General features: G+C 48.8%; 7 protein-coding genes across 7 annotated transcripts; 3 read left to right on the top strand and 4 right to left on the bottom strand.

Annotated features, from left to right (window-relative positions):
- Nucleotides 1-576: 576 nt before the first annotated feature.
- ANOM_009802 (uncharacterized protein) lies at nucleotides 577-1,569 on the top strand (the record flags this gene model as incomplete). Its single annotated transcript, XM_015555058.1, has 2 exons — nucleotides 577-899; nucleotides 954-1,569. The coding sequence occupies 2 exons, from the start codon at nucleotides 577-579 to the stop codon at nucleotides 1,567-1,569; spliced, it is 939 nt and encodes a 312-aa protein (XP_015402939.1).
- Nucleotides 1,570-2,804: 1,235 nt separating this feature from the next.
- ANOM_009801 (uncharacterized protein) lies at nucleotides 2,805-4,586 on the bottom strand (the record flags this gene model as incomplete). Its single annotated transcript, XM_015555057.1, has 5 exons — nucleotides 2,805-3,358; nucleotides 3,416-3,862; nucleotides 3,915-3,983; nucleotides 4,039-4,279; nucleotides 4,341-4,586. The coding sequence occupies 5 exons, from the start codon at nucleotides 4,584-4,586 to the stop codon at nucleotides 2,805-2,807; spliced, it is 1,557 nt and encodes a 518-aa protein (XP_015402938.1).
- Nucleotides 4,587-6,860: 2,274 nt separating this feature from the next.
- Nucleotides 6,861-8,274, bottom strand: ANOM_009800 (sterigmatocystin biosynthesis dehydrogenase stcV; the record flags this gene model as incomplete). Its single annotated transcript, XM_015555056.1, has 5 exons — nucleotides 6,861-7,151; nucleotides 7,239-7,809; nucleotides 7,868-7,948; nucleotides 8,006-8,092; nucleotides 8,201-8,274. 5 exons carry the CDS (start codon nucleotides 8,272-8,274, stop codon nucleotides 6,861-6,863), a joined length of 1,104 nt encoding a protein of 367 aa, XP_015402937.1.
- Nucleotides 8,275-9,127: 853 nt separating this feature from the next.
- ANOM_009799 (DUF3425 domain-containing protein) lies at nucleotides 9,128-10,169 on the bottom strand (the record flags this gene model as incomplete). Its single annotated transcript, XM_015555055.1, has 2 exons — nucleotides 9,128-9,909; nucleotides 9,974-10,169. 2 exons carry the CDS (start codon nucleotides 10,167-10,169, stop codon nucleotides 9,128-9,130), a joined length of 978 nt encoding a protein of 325 aa, XP_015402934.1.
- Nucleotides 10,170-10,935: 766 nt separating this feature from the next.
- ANOM_009798 (FAD-binding oxidoreductase) lies at nucleotides 10,936-12,735 on the top strand (the record flags this gene model as incomplete). The annotated part of the gene is made up of 5 exons (XM_015555054.1): nucleotides 10,936-11,061; nucleotides 11,120-11,587; nucleotides 11,680-12,113; nucleotides 12,187-12,395; nucleotides 12,455-12,735. 5 exons carry the CDS (start codon nucleotides 10,936-10,938, stop codon nucleotides 12,733-12,735), a joined length of 1,518 nt encoding a protein of 505 aa, XP_015402933.1.
- Nucleotides 12,736-14,529: 1,794 nt separating this feature from the next.
- Nucleotides 14,530-15,708, top strand: akr1 (putative aldehyde reductase (AKR1); the record flags this gene model as incomplete). The annotated part of the gene is made up of 4 exons (XM_015555053.1): nucleotides 14,530-14,576; nucleotides 14,634-14,913; nucleotides 14,973-15,167; nucleotides 15,229-15,708. 4 exons carry the CDS (start codon nucleotides 14,530-14,532, stop codon nucleotides 15,706-15,708), a joined length of 1,002 nt encoding a protein of 333 aa, XP_015402936.1.
- Nucleotides 15,709-15,891: 183 nt separating this feature from the next.
- On the bottom strand, nucleotides 15,892-16,671 carry ANOM_009796 (S53 family peptidase; the record flags this gene model as incomplete). The annotated part of the gene is made up of 1 exon (XM_015555052.1): nucleotides 15,892-16,671. A coding segment is annotated over one exon (780 nt), but the record flags the coding sequence as incomplete, so codon positions are not given.

Here is a 16,671-nt window from a genome sequence, read left to right as displayed (position 1 = left end):
TTGAATTATAATGCTTACCTTCTGCTGTAAGTATATATACTGCAGTTGCTGGTTACTGATTCTCTGTTTGCGAAAGGCGTGCAAGGCAGCAGAGCTTTGCAGCCTCTGAGGCAACATCCTAATACTTTCGAAGTTCATCAAGCATCAAAAGCGGAGGTGGAGGTAATGCTAAGCGTTAACGGAGCAAATTCATGCTCTATTAAATGATATAATCCCACTGCAGTGTCATACACCAGTGAGCATGGCTTCTCGGGACGGGACAGAGTGTCTGAATCGATGTCAAGGTCGTCAAGCCCATGGACCGAGGGCGGATCTGCCGGAGAATAACAACGCCGCCGGGAGCCCCGCAGCCGACTTTTAGCGCCAGCCAACCTTCCGGCCCGGCCGGCTCCCAGTTACCCGCATTCCGGCGGGCGGTTTTATTGGCTGGCCACCTAGTATAAAGATGCTCTTCATGAGAGCTCTCAATTATGAGGCCTAAGTTAACTATTCCTGACATCAACTCTACTATATCATATGAATTACGGCAACTGGCAATACCCATCAAACACTTCCAGAACAACTTTCCCTTCCATCATGGTCAAGGTCGCAGTGGCAGGCGGCACCACCGGTATCGGCAGGGCCATCGTCAAGGCACTCGAGAAAGATGGTTCCCATCAATGTATTGTCCTCAGCCGGAACGTCTCAAATGATCCCAAGGTTCTCGCCGTGGACTACTCGGACCCCAAAGGTCTACAAAGTGCCCTCGAAGAACATGAGGTTCATACGGTCATCTCGGCGGTCTCGTTGCAGACTGAAGCTAGCGGACAGGCTCAACTGAATCTCATTGAGGCAGCTGATCGGTCAAAAGCCACCAAGAGATTCATGCCAAGTGAATTTGGTGCGAAATACGATTCAAGGTACCATACAAACATTCCCGTATTGCGCAAGCTATGCTGATTATTGTCCACCAGTCATCTTGCAGCATTACCTCTCTATGCTTTCAAATTTAAAGCGATTGAACTTCTTGAGGCATCAAGTCTAGAGTACACACTCTTTTCCAACGGATTATTTATGGACTATTGGTTCTCGCCCCGCATACCATCCGCCTTCGCTTTCAATGCGCCTTCTTGGGTTGATCTGGACAATAACTTTGCCGCAATCCCCGGTAATGGAGACACCCCGTTAGTCTTGACACATTCGAAGGACATCAGCCGTTTCGTTGTCAAGGTTCTTGGTCTCAGTAGATGGGAAAAAAGATATTGTGTGATTGGAGACAGGCTGACCTTGAATGACTTTCTGCGTATTGCTGAGGAGATCAAAGGAGTCACCTTTGAGAGACACGATGACACAATGGCGACTCTTCTTAAGGGGGAATGCACGATTCTTCCTACCGTAGCCGCCAGTCTGCCTCCTCAAATGGACTTGGGGGCTTTCATGAAGATCCTCGCTGCCTGTGGAAGCTGGGCTGCTAATGGAGATCTGGATTTACCCACAGAGGACACTTTGAACGCAATGTTTCCCGATTTTCAAACACTCACAGTTCGGGAGGCTATCGGAATTTACTTTGGGCAAGTCAATTCCAGCTAAGGTATGGAGAGGTCGGGCATGGTTATGTCTACATAGTATATGTGTGTCATGTGTTTAATCGGGAATACAGAAAGGTACGACCAATGGAGCTTTCGGGACACATTATAAAGTTCACAGTACAAAGTCGGTATGTATGATTTTGTAGATTGTATTCCACGCAGAGTAACTGATAGTATGTAGATCACAGGCGTAGAACTGCATTTCTAGAGGCAGGAGTGGTCGGCTGCGTGGCCCCTAGGTTTCACTAGTCTCCTACCAAAAATAATCCATTAGGTATTCAACCCTTATGCCCTCTATTATTGCCCAGGCTTTGTACGGTTATCAAGCTCCTGTGGTCATAATAGGGCAGAATGACGAAGTGGCTGGAAGACGGAGTACCGAGTAAAAGGTAGTGATTTCTAATGGGATGTGCATGAGTAAACCCTACTTACCCCGCCCTCGGAGGAAAGCATGGCTACCTAACGCCGGGAAACCGCTCAAAGATACACCCCTACAGCATTCTATAACTTTCTTGATGGACATGGAATACTAAGTGCGATGCCATGTTGAAGACTCATAATTGACCTCTTTACAGCCTGCGTCCTTAGTCTGATTCCATAATCCGTATCCTCGATTCGGCTATGAACCTCTCTTGTTGTTGTCATCATCATCGCCAAGAGATTCTCCTAGGACGAGGACCTTCCAATCCTGTGTCTGATAACAGTATGTTGTACCTTTTTCCATCTACTAACCGTTTCGTTTTATTAATACAAAGACTGAAAGTATTAAAGTCCAGTTGGTGGAAACCAGGGCTGTTAATACCCTCATTTATATACGTCTCGAGAATGGTTCCTGTTCTATCTGTCCATATATTACATTGCATCCTACTTCTTGACTGGACACTGGCCGTGTCTTGGACAATTCAAGATACCACATTACACAGTCAACTCCATAAAGACGATTTACTTGAACCCTTATAGAAGGTGGCAAAGGCGATCAACCACAGGTGCACCAAAATTGAGATTTTGTACATGAAGCGAGGGCACTGTGGAGGTCGACAGGGATAGATAGTAAATCGTCAAATGCATCATCAGAGAACATACGTAAATCTTGAGTCGTCTATGTCTATATTGAACTAGAAATAAGTATGGTGTGACGAAATACTAGACAAACCATATCACGGAAAACAAGAAACACTTTTTATCCAAAACCTTTTCAACCACAGTTCCACACATCCAGCTTCTCGCTATATACCCTTACCTAGCCCGAGGGCTGTTCAATCTCTGATGTCGAGCAAGTCGCCACCCGGCTCCATATTTCGTCTCCACCCACAGCAAAGGGAACAGAGCCAGGGTGATCCCAGCAAGTAAAATGAAAGTATACACCGGACCCAACGCATCAATAATAGGCTGTACTGCCGCAACGCCCGCAGCACCAATCAGACACCGCATAAGATTATTGACAGCGGTGGCGCTAGCACTAGCACCTGGATAGAGATCAATTACCAACGCACTGTTAATCGTGAAGATGCCAGTTGAGCAATAGGCGATAATGTATTGCAGGATGATAGGGACCGCGAGATGAGTTTGCAACGAAACACCATAGACCGCGACACACACAATAAACAGAATTGTAATCCACCAAGTGTTGCGCATACGCGCGGTCTCAATTGGAAAGTCTGGGTGTGTTTTCAGGTTCACTCGTGTGCCGGGTGGGTAGTTATGTCGCTCGCAGTATTCGCGCTCGGTGAGACGGTGGTTGTAGTCCATTAGGTAGCCGATTGTGTAGGATCCTGACATGCATCCTAAGCCTGGTGCGTGTAAGTATTAACTGTGGTATTTATTGGAGTTGAGATTAACTGTCTTACCATTGCCCAAAAACGTGAGTCCGACCTGAAGGGTGGTCAAGTTGTATGTTCGCTCAAACAGGTCAGAGGTACTGGATGTGACCATACTCCACACTGTGTAGACAATACTTCCGAAGAAAAGAGTAATAAAGACATCAATCTCCACCAGGAATTTGAGAGGCGCGAAGACAGTTCCAAGAGTCACCCTGGTCTTTTTGAGACTGGGTTCAGCGCCCTCTTCAGCACCCGGCTGTCCAATGATATAGTATAGCCATGGCTTCTGCAGGCCATGAAGAGGGACCGTCCCGTCGCCGGCAATCGACCGCAGGGTCTCAGGAAGTAGTACGAGTATAGTTAACAGACTGACGCCGGCGCAAATCGTGAGGAACCAGAAGATCGATCGGAATCCAAGATACTGCGAGAGAAGACCGCCAAAGACCGGGCCAATGCCTTGACCAAGCATGCGGACTTGATATACTGTCAGCTCTTGTAGAAAGTCTCGAGGTAGTGTGCAACTCACCACCACCAAAAATCCCTACCAGACTTCCTCGTTCCGCCGAAGTTGTGATATCACCAATGACACCTGCTCCTGTAGGGATGTTTTAGTTCTGGCCGAAGTCAGGCCTAGTCGGTGAATGACGAACCTATCGAGATTGTAGCTGCGCTTCCAGCAGCCTGCAAGGCACGGAATGCCATAAGCTCGCCGTAGTTAGTAGATACACCAAGGGCAATGTTGGCGATGATATAGACAATCATGGTTCCAATGAACACGGGCCGTCGGCCAGAGGTGTCTGATATGGAGCCCCAAAAGGTCGGTGCAATTCCCTGAACGATCATATATATGGTGACGGTCAAAGTTGTTAGGGTCATGCTTGTATGAAGATCCTGACAGTTGACCATTTAATTATGGCTGGAAATAGACTTGTACACGCAAGGGTTAACCTACTCTTGAGATATCTCCAAGGGCGGGAAAATAGATATTGGAGGACAATGGTGAAAAGATCGCCGCAAGCGAGACAATAACCACCATCTCTAACTTGCGAGATCGGGAGAAGATGTGATAGACTGGGGGCGATACTTGCTGGACTTCGAGAGAATCCTCCGAAGGAGGTGAATGTTTACCGATACTATGCGTTGGAGACACTGTGACACTGGCTACCTTAGGAGCCTTGGTCTCATTGAGTTGCCCCATTTCAGAAGGTGGGTGTATACTTCTGAAGCGCTTGACAATGTGGACTGAGGATACTAGTGCAAGAAGAGACAAAATGATATCTAATGGATTGAATATTGCACATTTCAGTAAAGCTGTTTTTGACTGATTTGTTACGGATATAACTACGACCACCTCTGGATATTTAGAGCCTTATATGCCTTTACATCTATCCCCCACCATCCCACATTATTAATCCACCAGCAAGGCGATGACGAGATTATCGACTGACGAGCTGGGAAAGATTATCAAGTAGGTCCACCATCCTAGGGCAACAGATAGAGAATATGGACGATAGTCAGAAAGTCATGATAAGAGTAGTATGCCCAATAACGACTGGGGTCTTGGCCATGTGGTTTACCATCACATAGGGGGTCTTGTTAGGGCTCCGCGAGTATCCCTGTAGTTCTACAGAAAGGTCCACAGCCGGCAATGCCGTTCGCCTTGGATATGCCTGGACGTGATGAATTATCTGACCCACTGTAATTTCACTTGCTGACCCTCTACTGCAACACGAAGCACGCTGAGCGAAGGGCAAGACACAGTGGACAATGACTGGGAATGATCGACATAGCACCGGAAGATGTGCTGAGATATGTGAAGTACAGAGAGCCACAGCTATAACCAAAGCAGTTAGCAGGATTAGAACATCGAATATGTGTATCGGGATTCTTCATAATCTACATACTTGGGATCCACCGCGGCTTGACGGATAGAACTAGAAGCCGTAATAATCCGGCGATCATCAGCAGCCACGATCAAATTATAAAACTCTTCCAGCTCGTCATGATAGCGATGAGCAAAAGAGCTAGAAGATGACTGGACCATATGCAGGGTATGCAGTCCGTCTCGAAACTTGAGACAAATCCTGCATAACGGGTCCACTGCCAAGGCTGGTCGTGCGCGTAGTAGCGGTTAGAAGTGAGAGCAGTGAGAATGGCTCTCATGGCGACATACTTGCACGTGCAAGGGGTGCACAGACGGAGAGTGTTGATCGTTCTTTGCCTGCCGGGAGACGCGCAGCTAAGATAGCTAAGATATGCTTGGGAAAAAGACTAATGGCACGCCCCACCCGTACGTCTCTGCTCCAAACACTGTCAAATGCATCGGAATGTCCTAGTCACAAGTGTAGAGTGCACTAATTACCTAACAGATTAGTCTACTTAGTAAAGATCCACTTGAACTCTGCAGCTACGGTGCAGAAACCCTTGTCGTTCTAGATCTTCGTAGGTGTAGTATTATGCCCCCCACGTAAGGTTTCTCTGTTGATACCCAACAACCTGTTTTTCTTTGCGCCGTGTGTGGTTAGTCTTCGAAAACTTTTATCCCTGTCGATCTTAAATTTTAAGGATGCCCCTCCACTCAAGTATAGAAATTGCAATAGGCAAAAGGGGACATAAATTGATTCTATATTCCACAAGTACGGTATATGGAATTCATTTACCGAGGAAATCAATCTATGCACACGACATACAAAGAGGGTTCGGTGACCGATTAAGAGTTGTTGGAGGATATTCCGGTGGTGTGCTCCGTAGGGGATCAGCGGTCTCCGAGTACGGGATCCCGACGTTACATTTCATACAGCATATTATTCCGATATACTCCGTACATAGGCTCAAAAAAGAAAAAAGAAAAAAAAAAGAAAAATAGGATAATTGCTGCCAAGACTTTTGAAGAGATCTTACCCAGGCTGTCATTCGGGTACCTAGACCACAAAAATATCATTCTCCGGTTTAGCCGGCAGTTGACTATATATGATTCGAAGTACTAGTCAGTCGACAATTGTGGTTGGAGGGCTATCAATAATTAGCGTTGCTTTCGAAAACCATGTCCAAACTACTCCGAGGCTCATATCTTTCCATAGAAGACGTAATTATCTCGATAAGTGACATTACCAAGGACGCTACAGAAGATAGATGGGGGGTCAACTGCAGCCACCGTCACTATTGGATGGGTTTATGGAATCAAGAAAGCTATCCGTTTCCCACGCCCTTTACCATACTCAAGCTATTCAGCAAGTTGCAGTGCAGAAGGGTTCAATTTATGACAACCCTTGCAATATATATAGATATAGAGGTTCTCTGACCTGATTTGCTTTCCGACCAAAAGGTATGTTACCTTAACTGCTCATGTTATTATTGAAAAAAAATTTGATAATATGTCCCTGTTTTATTTCCTAGCATGCGTCTTACAGATGGTGCCTGGGATTCTAAGAGCCCTCACTGGAGGCAGTGACCATGTAGACCAAATTGCACTTCATACCAGGTATCGAGGCCGAACAGGGGCAGGATTAGGAGGCGCATCAATATGAGCCGACACACGGGTCAAAGAGACATCGGCAGCAGTGTTATTCGTTGTGTAATTGTCGCGGAAGATGAAGTTCATTGGAAACCCAATATCGAACGAGGATGCACTGTCGATTTCGGTCAAGTCCTCGTCAGACAAGCTCACGCTCAATGCCTCCACATTCGCCTTGAGATGCTCGACCTTCCGTTGACCGACAATAGGAAAAACGTAAGGCGTCTTATGCATCACGTAAGCTAGTGCCTGATGGTCGTACATGTGGGGTTAGCCCATATTCCCTATAACTGTTTTTGAAATGCTAGATGTGGAGGGAACTAGATAGATACTCACAATTGCATGCAGAGTAGTCTTCTTTCTCTTAGCGACTTTCTCCAACGCATCAGATACTTTGATATCAGCCTCGCTCATGTTAGACGCTCGCCCACTGCCATCCGCGTCAGCACTACTACGCGCCTCCGAAGACTTGAATTTGCCTTGACCCAGCGGTGCCCATGGTGCGATTGCCATGCCCTGATCCCGACACATAGGGATGATCTCTCTCTCAAGGTCTCTGAAGCCGGCATTCCATTTGCCCTGATACACAGAGAACGGCCGCAGCCCGTGCACTCGGGCGTATTCGTTTGCCTTTACAACCACCCAAGCCGGGGTATCAGAAACACCAAGATAGAGCACCTTGCCCGAGTTGACCAAGTTGTTTAGTCCATGCATGACCTCTGCGACGGATGAGGTAAAATCCCACCAGTGGACATATAGGAGGTCGATATAATCGGTCTGGAGCTTTTTTAGACTTTGGTCGACCGAGATTCGCATGCTTTTCACGGAATTTCCCACGAAATTAGACTGAATTGGCTCTGTGTCGCGATGTGAGGTACGGAAGCCAGTTGTGTACTTGGTTGCAATTCTGAATGGAAGTCAATTGATATTCAGATTTCATGGGTGATGGGTTGCAGGGTACATACACCATCTGATCACGGTTACGGCGCTCTTTCATCCATTCTCCTATCCAAATCTCGGATTCTTCCTGCTGGTAGTTATTCGCTCTGTATGGCCACTGAGGTCAGTGAGATCACATGTTGAATGGCATGAGTTGAACTTACGTGTCCAGGAAATTGCCCCCCAGTTTGTAAAAGGCATCGAGCAGTGCAAATGACTGCTCCTTGCTACATTCACCCATGAAATCCTTCCTATATCAGGAAGCCACTGTTAAACTCCAGCCATCACAGCACAAATAGGTGGTCATACCATGTAGTTCCGAAGTTCATTGTTCCGAGGCATAGGGGCGAGACCTTTACACCTGCGATGGTGCTAACACACGGTGGTAGCCCAGCAGGCTTGGGGGCTTTGGTGCAGGGGCAAAGATAGACATGATGATATTGAAGAATTGGATGAGAGTAGATGGGAGTGACTTTCAAGCTCGGAAATAGGTAGAATGGGCCCTTTATATATGTCGTCGATGAAACTAGTGGCAATGAAAGTTCAAGTCGATTTTCGTCGCTCTAAGGTTCCTGCTAACACTGAACCAGACCATTCGTGGTGGAGAAGTATAATTCATTCGGCATAGTCTCTAACCGATAGGATACATTCTGGAAGAATACTTTGTGGTGGGGGGATTGAAGCTTTCACCCCAGCAAATGCTGCGATGACATATCCTAGTGTCTCACGGATCGGGTTAAGCAGATCTGCACAATGATGACAACGGATTTATTGGTGGAGCTAAGACCTTAATACCGTGGATCGCTTGGGTGGCAGCCAAACTATCTCCTCCGGTATCTCCGGCCTGGTACCGGTGGAGCCTCCACTCTAATACACTGACCGTCGAGCAAGTTCTAGACATCGCAAAGGACCATCAGGAATCAAGTCTACTGGTGTTATATTATGTGAATTTCCCCCTTTACCTTCCAGGCATGCTCATTCGCCATGCCTGGGAGGAGTCCATGGGATCGATGACCAAAGAAAAGCTGCTTCAGCTGTCGCACGAAGAACGAATAGCCTACGACGCTGGAGTGATGATCTTACTGCATGCGTCACTCGCTCAGGGTTAAAACTATTGAGTAAGATGCGTACGAGGGTAAAGATAGGTAGCATGTGTAACAAATAACGCTTGAAATTCATCTCCAAAAGAGTGAATGCTGCTACGGAAGGCGCATCTACTTTAGCCTCCCCTCTTGCCAGGGCGAGATGCACGTAACATATTGTGGTACTGAAATCATCTCCACGTGCTATGATACCCGAAAAAGCGGTCTTTCATTTCTTCGTGCTCTCCAAGCGTTTGTGGAGCGACGGAGGTCCCGACAGCCTCGAATCACCCATCCCCAAGAACGAGCGAAGGATTCGGTCACTTCCCATCCCGATGGGTCCCATGGGTCCCTCCAAACAATAATGCCTGTTTGGTTCGTGCTCACGCTTACAGCTCCTTTCATGTCAAGGCAAAGCTGAGTTTCGTCATATGAATCTTCAGCAAGAATCAGGTTATTCCTCATTTCAGGGACTGGGAGTAGATCTAGCCATGGATGATGAAGTATCGTGCGCTGAATGGCGGTAGGTTGGAGACTAGAAGGAAGAGAAGCTTCGAAGTTATACGGCCAAGGGCCGGTGATATTAAACGGCGAAATTGCATCGTCATGTAATTGCTCCGAGGTGAGCCCGAGAACCCTCGTGTTCTCTATTAGAGCCTTTGTAAAGTTGAACTGGATGAGGTGGAGCAGCAAGTCAGTACGCGGGGAACCCAGCACGTACTGGGTGCGCGCTATGACTTCTAGCTGCTGCAACACCCTCTTAGTATGAACCGAGTCTGGCTCAAGAATATGTACGTGCTCGATTGCTGCCAGAGAGATCGCCGGCCCACTGCCACTAATCCCAGCTCTATTCGAAAGTTGTTTACGATGCTTTGGAGTGGTCACCACCGCCAGAGCATGTGCTCCCCTGTCGGCCGACGAACGAGTATTACTATCACTCGCCTGGTCATCAGGTGGGGCTTGAGTGTCCAGTTTGTTCCGCAGGCCTGTATTGATAAGCTATCAATCATTTGCTTTTCTGGCAGGGGAGTTCTAGGCTCTACTACTTACGTCGCGCTCTCTGGTTTAGCCGATTCTGCAGCCTCCGGCGCTGCTTAGAATCAGAAATGCCTGACCAATCTTCCTCTGGCCATGCTGTGATGCGCTCAGAAAATTGCCGTACACAAATTCTCTCGCCCAGTGGTCCTGGCTCCGACCCAGTGTTTCGTTCAATGAGGAATGGCGTATTAACACTTGGACGGTCCATATTTGCGGTTGAAGAGATCCCGGGTGGCGTTGATGCAACCGGCTGACAGAACCATGAACAATTTCCACAATGTAGTTGGAGAAACTTGAGATGCAAAAGGAAATTCAAGCTATTACACCCAAGCTTCGGCTGAAAAGTCAGCTGGTAGTCAATGGCCGCTGGGTGCGATTAGAGTATGCTGCGTCATTGAACGAGTAGGGGAAGTTGATCAGATAGCTTGGCTGAGCGGGCCCAGAACCGCCAAACGGCTCAGTTAAAACGATCTCATCGACCCATCCTGTCATACACCTGCATGAAGCTTGACCACCTTGGGAAATGGTACCCACTTGACTCGATGGATCAACCTTGAGACGAAGATTCAGGAATGCGGACAACTTGACGCCAAGCCAACCGTGTCTATTCCCTGGTGCCTAGGGCACTTATTGAGTCTGAGAGCCCCTGTGAACATCATGAATAATGGCGTCCGGGTATTGCACGCCGAGAGATAGCTTACGAAACACGGGATGAGGACGACAATTATCCCACGCATTTTCCGATCGGGATCGCAGGGAGCAGGACTTTGTTGACTCGAGGCCCTGTTCAATTGAGTCGTCCTTGGAAGGGATCTACATTCCCAGTCGGCTTCTATAGATGGGTTTCTAATACCGCACCGAACATTAGCTGTTACCCCTGCCTGCTACGATGGCCAACTTGTCATTCAGACAGGTATAAAGACGGTGTATGCGCCAGCTGTTGCATGTTTCCATCACCTCACAAGGCATCCATCATGATGAGAGCAATGGTTTCAGTGGCCTACATCCTGGCTGGAATTAACGCCGCAGCTTATGGCCTCTCTTCCATGCAACATGGCACTCAGCTAAACAGCACAGTATCCGCAAACTGCAAGCAAGCAGTAAGTTCCTATTGATGCCGGCCGATTTGCCCCCTTCTTCGAGTCTAACAGTAATCAGTGTGCCACACTATCCACTGTCTTTGGATCAGCTCTCCACTACCCCGGTAATGACAGCTTCACGATCTGGGACGCGAAGCAACAGGAGGTTCGCCCAGCATGCCGGGTCGAGCCATCCACTGCATCGGAGGTTTCCCAGGTACTCGACATTCTTGTACACCACTGGTGTTACTTTTCGGTTAAGGGCGGTGGTCACTCACGGAATCCAGGGGACTCTAATTCTGTAGGAGGTGTTACAGTGGACCTGGACCGCATGATACAGGTCGATATATTAGACCCTGGTGATAGGGCGCGTGTTGGCGGCGGTGCAACCTCGTACCACGTGTACGACGCTTTGGACGCTCATAATCTGTCCTTTGTTGGTGGAAGAGTTGGCACGGTCGGTGTTGGCGGGTTCACACTCGGTGGTGGTACATCGCCATTCTCGGGCAAGTACGGCTGGGCGTTGGATAATGTTTATGAATATGAGGTGTGTTAATCTTTCCAGGATTCTGGAACACCATCATTCCCATGTTCTCAGGTCTTTACCCCGCCTCCTGAGCGATATACTCACAAGCACAGGTGGTCCTTGCAAACGGTACAATCGCCATCGCCAATGAGACTCACAATCACGACCTGTACTTCGCTCTGAGAGGGGGTGGGAATAACTTCGGCATTGTGACAGCTTTCACTGTCCGTACATTCACCCAGGGTCCTGTCTCTACGACTACGACAACCTATTCCCAGAATCAGACTGAACTGGTCCTCGACCGGATTTATGAGCTCTTCACTGATGAGTCTCTCACTAGCGATGTAGACATGGGCTATGATATGTACTATACATATGCCTCATCGGACGACAGTTTCATCCTATCGGGCACCCAACGCTATGCGAAGCCTATACGGAACCCACCTGTATTCAGAGCTATTAACCATATACCAACATTAACAAGAAGCACTACCATAACAAACATGGGCAACCTGACTCGAGACTCTGGGCCATTGGGTACCACAAGGTGTGTACTGGGCCTGTCTGATGCCAATTCTTTGCTCCTTCTCTGGCATACATACTGAACCGTCATGTACCAGGCACCTGTTCGCGACCCTAACCGTGGTACCCTCCCGTTCTCTCCTCACCCAAGCAGTAGAGATCTTCGAACAAGAGGTCCGGGAAATAAAATCAGTGGATGGCTTGGTTCCCAACCTCATCTCCTATGCGATTTCACGAGCCGCAATTGCAGCCATGGCTCAGAGGGGAGGGAACTCGCTCGGTATACAGGGGGATCAACCTCTCTTTCGTAAGCTATTGCTTCCTATTCGAGCCTACTTGTGGTCTATCCTTCTGACAACGCCTCAGTCATCTTGATATCTACGGCTTGGACTGATGCGCAAGACGATGCTGCTGTTAATACAATGACGGAGAATACTATCCGTAGAATCAGGGAAGCCGCTGAGACCCTCGATGTTGCGCACCCATTTCTTTATGTGAACTATGCATCAGCAGCGCAGGCCTCGGGAGTCTTTGCAGGCTACGGGGAAAAGAATATACAGAGGTTGATGGACATCCAACGGGCAGTTGATCCACGCGGTGTCTTCACCTCGCGCGGTCTGTGGACAGGATTCGCCAAATTGCTGTGATATCGCTCTAGCTGGCATATATGAAGTGGGTGCATAATGTGTCCTAAGGGATTGAATGTCCAATATTACAGAAGGTTCGGGAAGAGACTCTGACAAGTACAAAGAAACTAGTGCCCTGGAGGTGGACTTAATTCATTATGAAGCCACAAAACTGAAATAGCATCGATATTATTGCTACTGTTAGAGTCTAATGCCATTCAACGCCTCGCTGAGTTGTGTGGCCACTAGTTCTGGGTGTAGATATAGTCTCATGCTTAAATACACGTTTTGAGGCACTAGTAAGGTACCCTGGGCAGATTCTGGCTCAGTAGTAATTGACCAAACTGGATATATATTCGCTTACTGTCCCTGAGGCTCTAGACCTGCCTACTTCCCTATTTAGCTCCTCTTGATCCTTTACGTCTCTTTCGCCAAAAGGGTGTCTGTATCTTAATCCCACGTTGTCGTAGGGAAACGTACAGTCACCCTTGACGACTATGATAATGCGAAGTCATTCTCCATTATCTGGAATTTATTCTGACCTCGAGCAATCAAGAATGACCAACAAGCCAAGAGGAAAATAAGAACAAATATATACAGAACCGGGAGCCGTTTGTGCATACATTCTGCTGTGACCAAATATATATCCATATCATTCGGAGCATTTGTTCAAATTAGATTTGCATGACTGCATGGTTTGATTTGATATGCTCTTCGACAGGTAGTAACTGCAGATACTTAATTGCGAGGATGATATATCTCCCAACCTTGTCTACAGTCCACATCATAAGTAGTACGAGGTAACAGTCATATGGTACCTGTCGAGAGAAAGGTCGATGTGTTGGGATGTTAATGAGCAAACAGTGTAGTCGCGGTAGAAGCATATAAGAGGTAGAAATGTCAATTGAGAGCAGCTTTCTTGACTTGGGAGGACCTCACGCATTGAACATGATGACACGATACCTTCTCGTACTGGTAATGGGCCATAGACCAGTGTTCTGAATCAAGATTGGCAATCGGAGGCACTCAGGTCACCAATGGAATTGTCAAACACTGGCCATGAGAGTGTGGAGTGGAGGCCAAGTACAGGATGTGGGGGTGCAGATGCAGCAATTCCCGTGACGCGGCATCTTTGATATTCGGCAGACTCCGTATTTTGCTACATTGAGCGGTCGGAGAAGGTCCGGAGGTCGGGGAAGCGAACCCCAGTTACTGTATCGGGTTCCCGACTAGAAAAAAGATTGAACGGATGGAAGTCTCCAGAAGCTTTTCACAAAAAGGGGAAATTGATTTGGTAACAATTGTTTGTTCCGGAGGAGTGTCTGCCGCTTGACGTCATGCATGTCTCCGCCGACAATTGCATTGTGCCTCAGTTGATATAGTTTACTTACCGTACAGAACACATAACAATAGACATCGCATCGATTGTAAGGACACGTGGAAATGTACTGAAGTCCATCGCAAGGTGCCCATCGAGGTACATATTTCTTTTCTTGTATAGAAACAGAAAACAACAAGGAAACAAAATGTCAAGTGGTGGCTCGAATTACCCGAAAGGTACTTGTGGCCAGGAACCCCCACCGAGGGGTAGCCTCAAAGAGGTTTAGCGGGCACGGGGACTGGCGGGGTACCGTCTGAGGATAATAACGGATAATTTAATCCAGCAATTTTCCGACGGTTTTCCCCCACCGGAGTTGAGAAACTTACTTATTCTTGACCTCTGCCCTCGCGTTCTTCCCTTTCTCTTCATTCATCTTTCCATTCTTCTCTGATCCTCTATACTACTTCCCCCTATTCCTATCACTCACCGTCATCATGTCTCTCCACAAGAAGGTTACCCTCAACTCCGGCGCCGAAATCCCGTATGTTTACATGGAAACGAACAGATGAAGGAATGTCAACACTGACCATCTCCACAGTACCCTGGGATTCGGTACTTGGCAGTCTGCCCCCGGTGAGGTCGGTGAGGCCGTCTACCAGGCCCTGAAGGCCGGTTACCGTCACTTGGATCTGGCCACCATCTACCAGAACCAGAAGGAAATCGCCGTCGGCATCAAGCGCGCCTTCCAGGAGTTCAACATCAAGCGTGAGGAAGTCTTCATCACCTCCAAGCTCTGGAACAGCCAGCACCACCCGATGTGGTCGAGAAGGCTCTCGACGACTGCCTTGCCGAGTGCGGCCTCGAGTACCTTGATGTATGTGATGGGGTTAAACCTTCCTATCTGGGATTCAGAGGCACTAACACAAAGCAATAATAGCTCTACCTCGTCCACTGGCCCGTTGCCTTCAAGACCGGCAACGAGTACTTCCCTCTCGTCGAGGGCAGCACCGTCCCCGGTGGCGATTGCATCATCGACGACAGCATCTCCATCGTTGACACCTGGAAGGCCATGACCAAGCTCCCCAAGAGCAAGGCCCGCGCCATCGGTGTCTCCAACCACATGGTCGAGCACGTGAGTCACTTTGAACCGCCCCACCTCCTTGAATAGTTGATACTGATATCGCCTCTTCTAGCTCGAGGCCATCATCAAAGCCACCGGCGTCGTCCCCGCTGCCAACCAAATCGAGCGTCACCCCGTCCTCCAGAGCCCCAAGCTGATCCAGTACTGCAAGGAGAAGGGCATCCACGTCACTGCCTACTCCGCCTTTGGTAACAACATGATCGGCGAGCCCCTCCTCATCACCCGCCCCGAGATCAAGGCCATCGCCGAGGAGGCCGGCCAGCGTCTTGGCAAGCCCGTCTCCCCCGCCCAGGTCATCCTCGCCTGGTCCCAGGTCGGTGGCCACAGTGTCATCCCCAAGTCTGTCACTTCCTCTCGTATCGCCGCCAACTTCGAGGAGATCGAGCTCACCGCCGACGAGGTGGCCAAGGTCACCGCCCTTGGCACCGAGCGCCGCTACAACGTTCCCTACGTTGCTAACAAGCCTCGCTGGAACATTAATGTCTTCGGTGAGCCCGAGGAGGCTCCTGCTGACCACAAGGTCATTGTTTAAGTGTGTTGTTGATGTGCTGGTCACGTTTAATGATTGATGTTTTTTGTATATCCATAATGAGGATAGATTGGTGCATATACATAGTATATATGACTAAAAGCTAAAATGTATACATCACAACATTCCTGACGTAGCACCCTTCATCAGCTACATTCGACATATCTGCATTAATTCCCTTGGACACTAGTCCATACAATTAACACGGTACATCCATATAACCTTGATATCAACAACCTCAATCCAATCCCATAAACAACTCCAACAACTTCGGATAATTCGGCGTCCCAAGCCAGTAACCGGATCCCACCCCTTCGTAGCTGGGAAGCCATCCGTGCCACAGCCCGGATTACTCCCCTTCGTCACATCAAAGAACACCTCGGGATTAGCATACAATACGGGATTGACAAACCCGACCGTCTTCTTCCCAGCAGCCAGTCTCTCCTCGTTAATCCTAGTCAACAGGGCCGCAAAGACCGGCGCCGCGGCAGACGTGCCCCCGACCAACGTCGGCAACCCCTTATTAAACACCAGCACATTATCCGCAATAGCAGCAACGTCGGGATAAGCCCTGCCGATGCGATTATAGATTCCGCCGTTGGCGGCAAAGCTGCTGTTATCGACGCTTTCGTAGTACGGGTAGGACAACTGGGCGGTCTTGAAGTATTCCTCGACGGCAGCGTTCTGGTAGTCTGGTCGTTGGTAGATATTGCTGAACCCGCCGCCGGACGGGAAGCTGGTTGTTGCTTGTTCTGCGTGGGCGTGGACGTCGGCCCCGGGGGGCAGGTATGTGCCTCCCGCCGTGGTGAGGTAGGGACATGTTGCTGGGAAATCCGGGGCGAAGACCTTGTTATCTTTGCCGAGGCAGCCGCTGGGGGTGGGCGAGCCGCCGCGGCCCTGCACGCCGGAGTCGCCGGAGGCACGACGATGGACACGCCTTGCAGGCCCAGTTTCATGAACTCTTGG

Source organism: Aspergillus nomiae (assembly GCF_001204775.2).
Source record: "Aspergillus nomiae NRRL 13137 chromosome Unknown contig00387, whole genome shotgun sequence".
Taxonomy (NCBI): domain Eukaryota; kingdom Fungi; phylum Ascomycota; class Eurotiomycetes; order Eurotiales; family Aspergillaceae; genus Aspergillus; species Aspergillus nomiae.
This window is presented reverse-complemented; position numbering and strand designations above follow the sequence as displayed.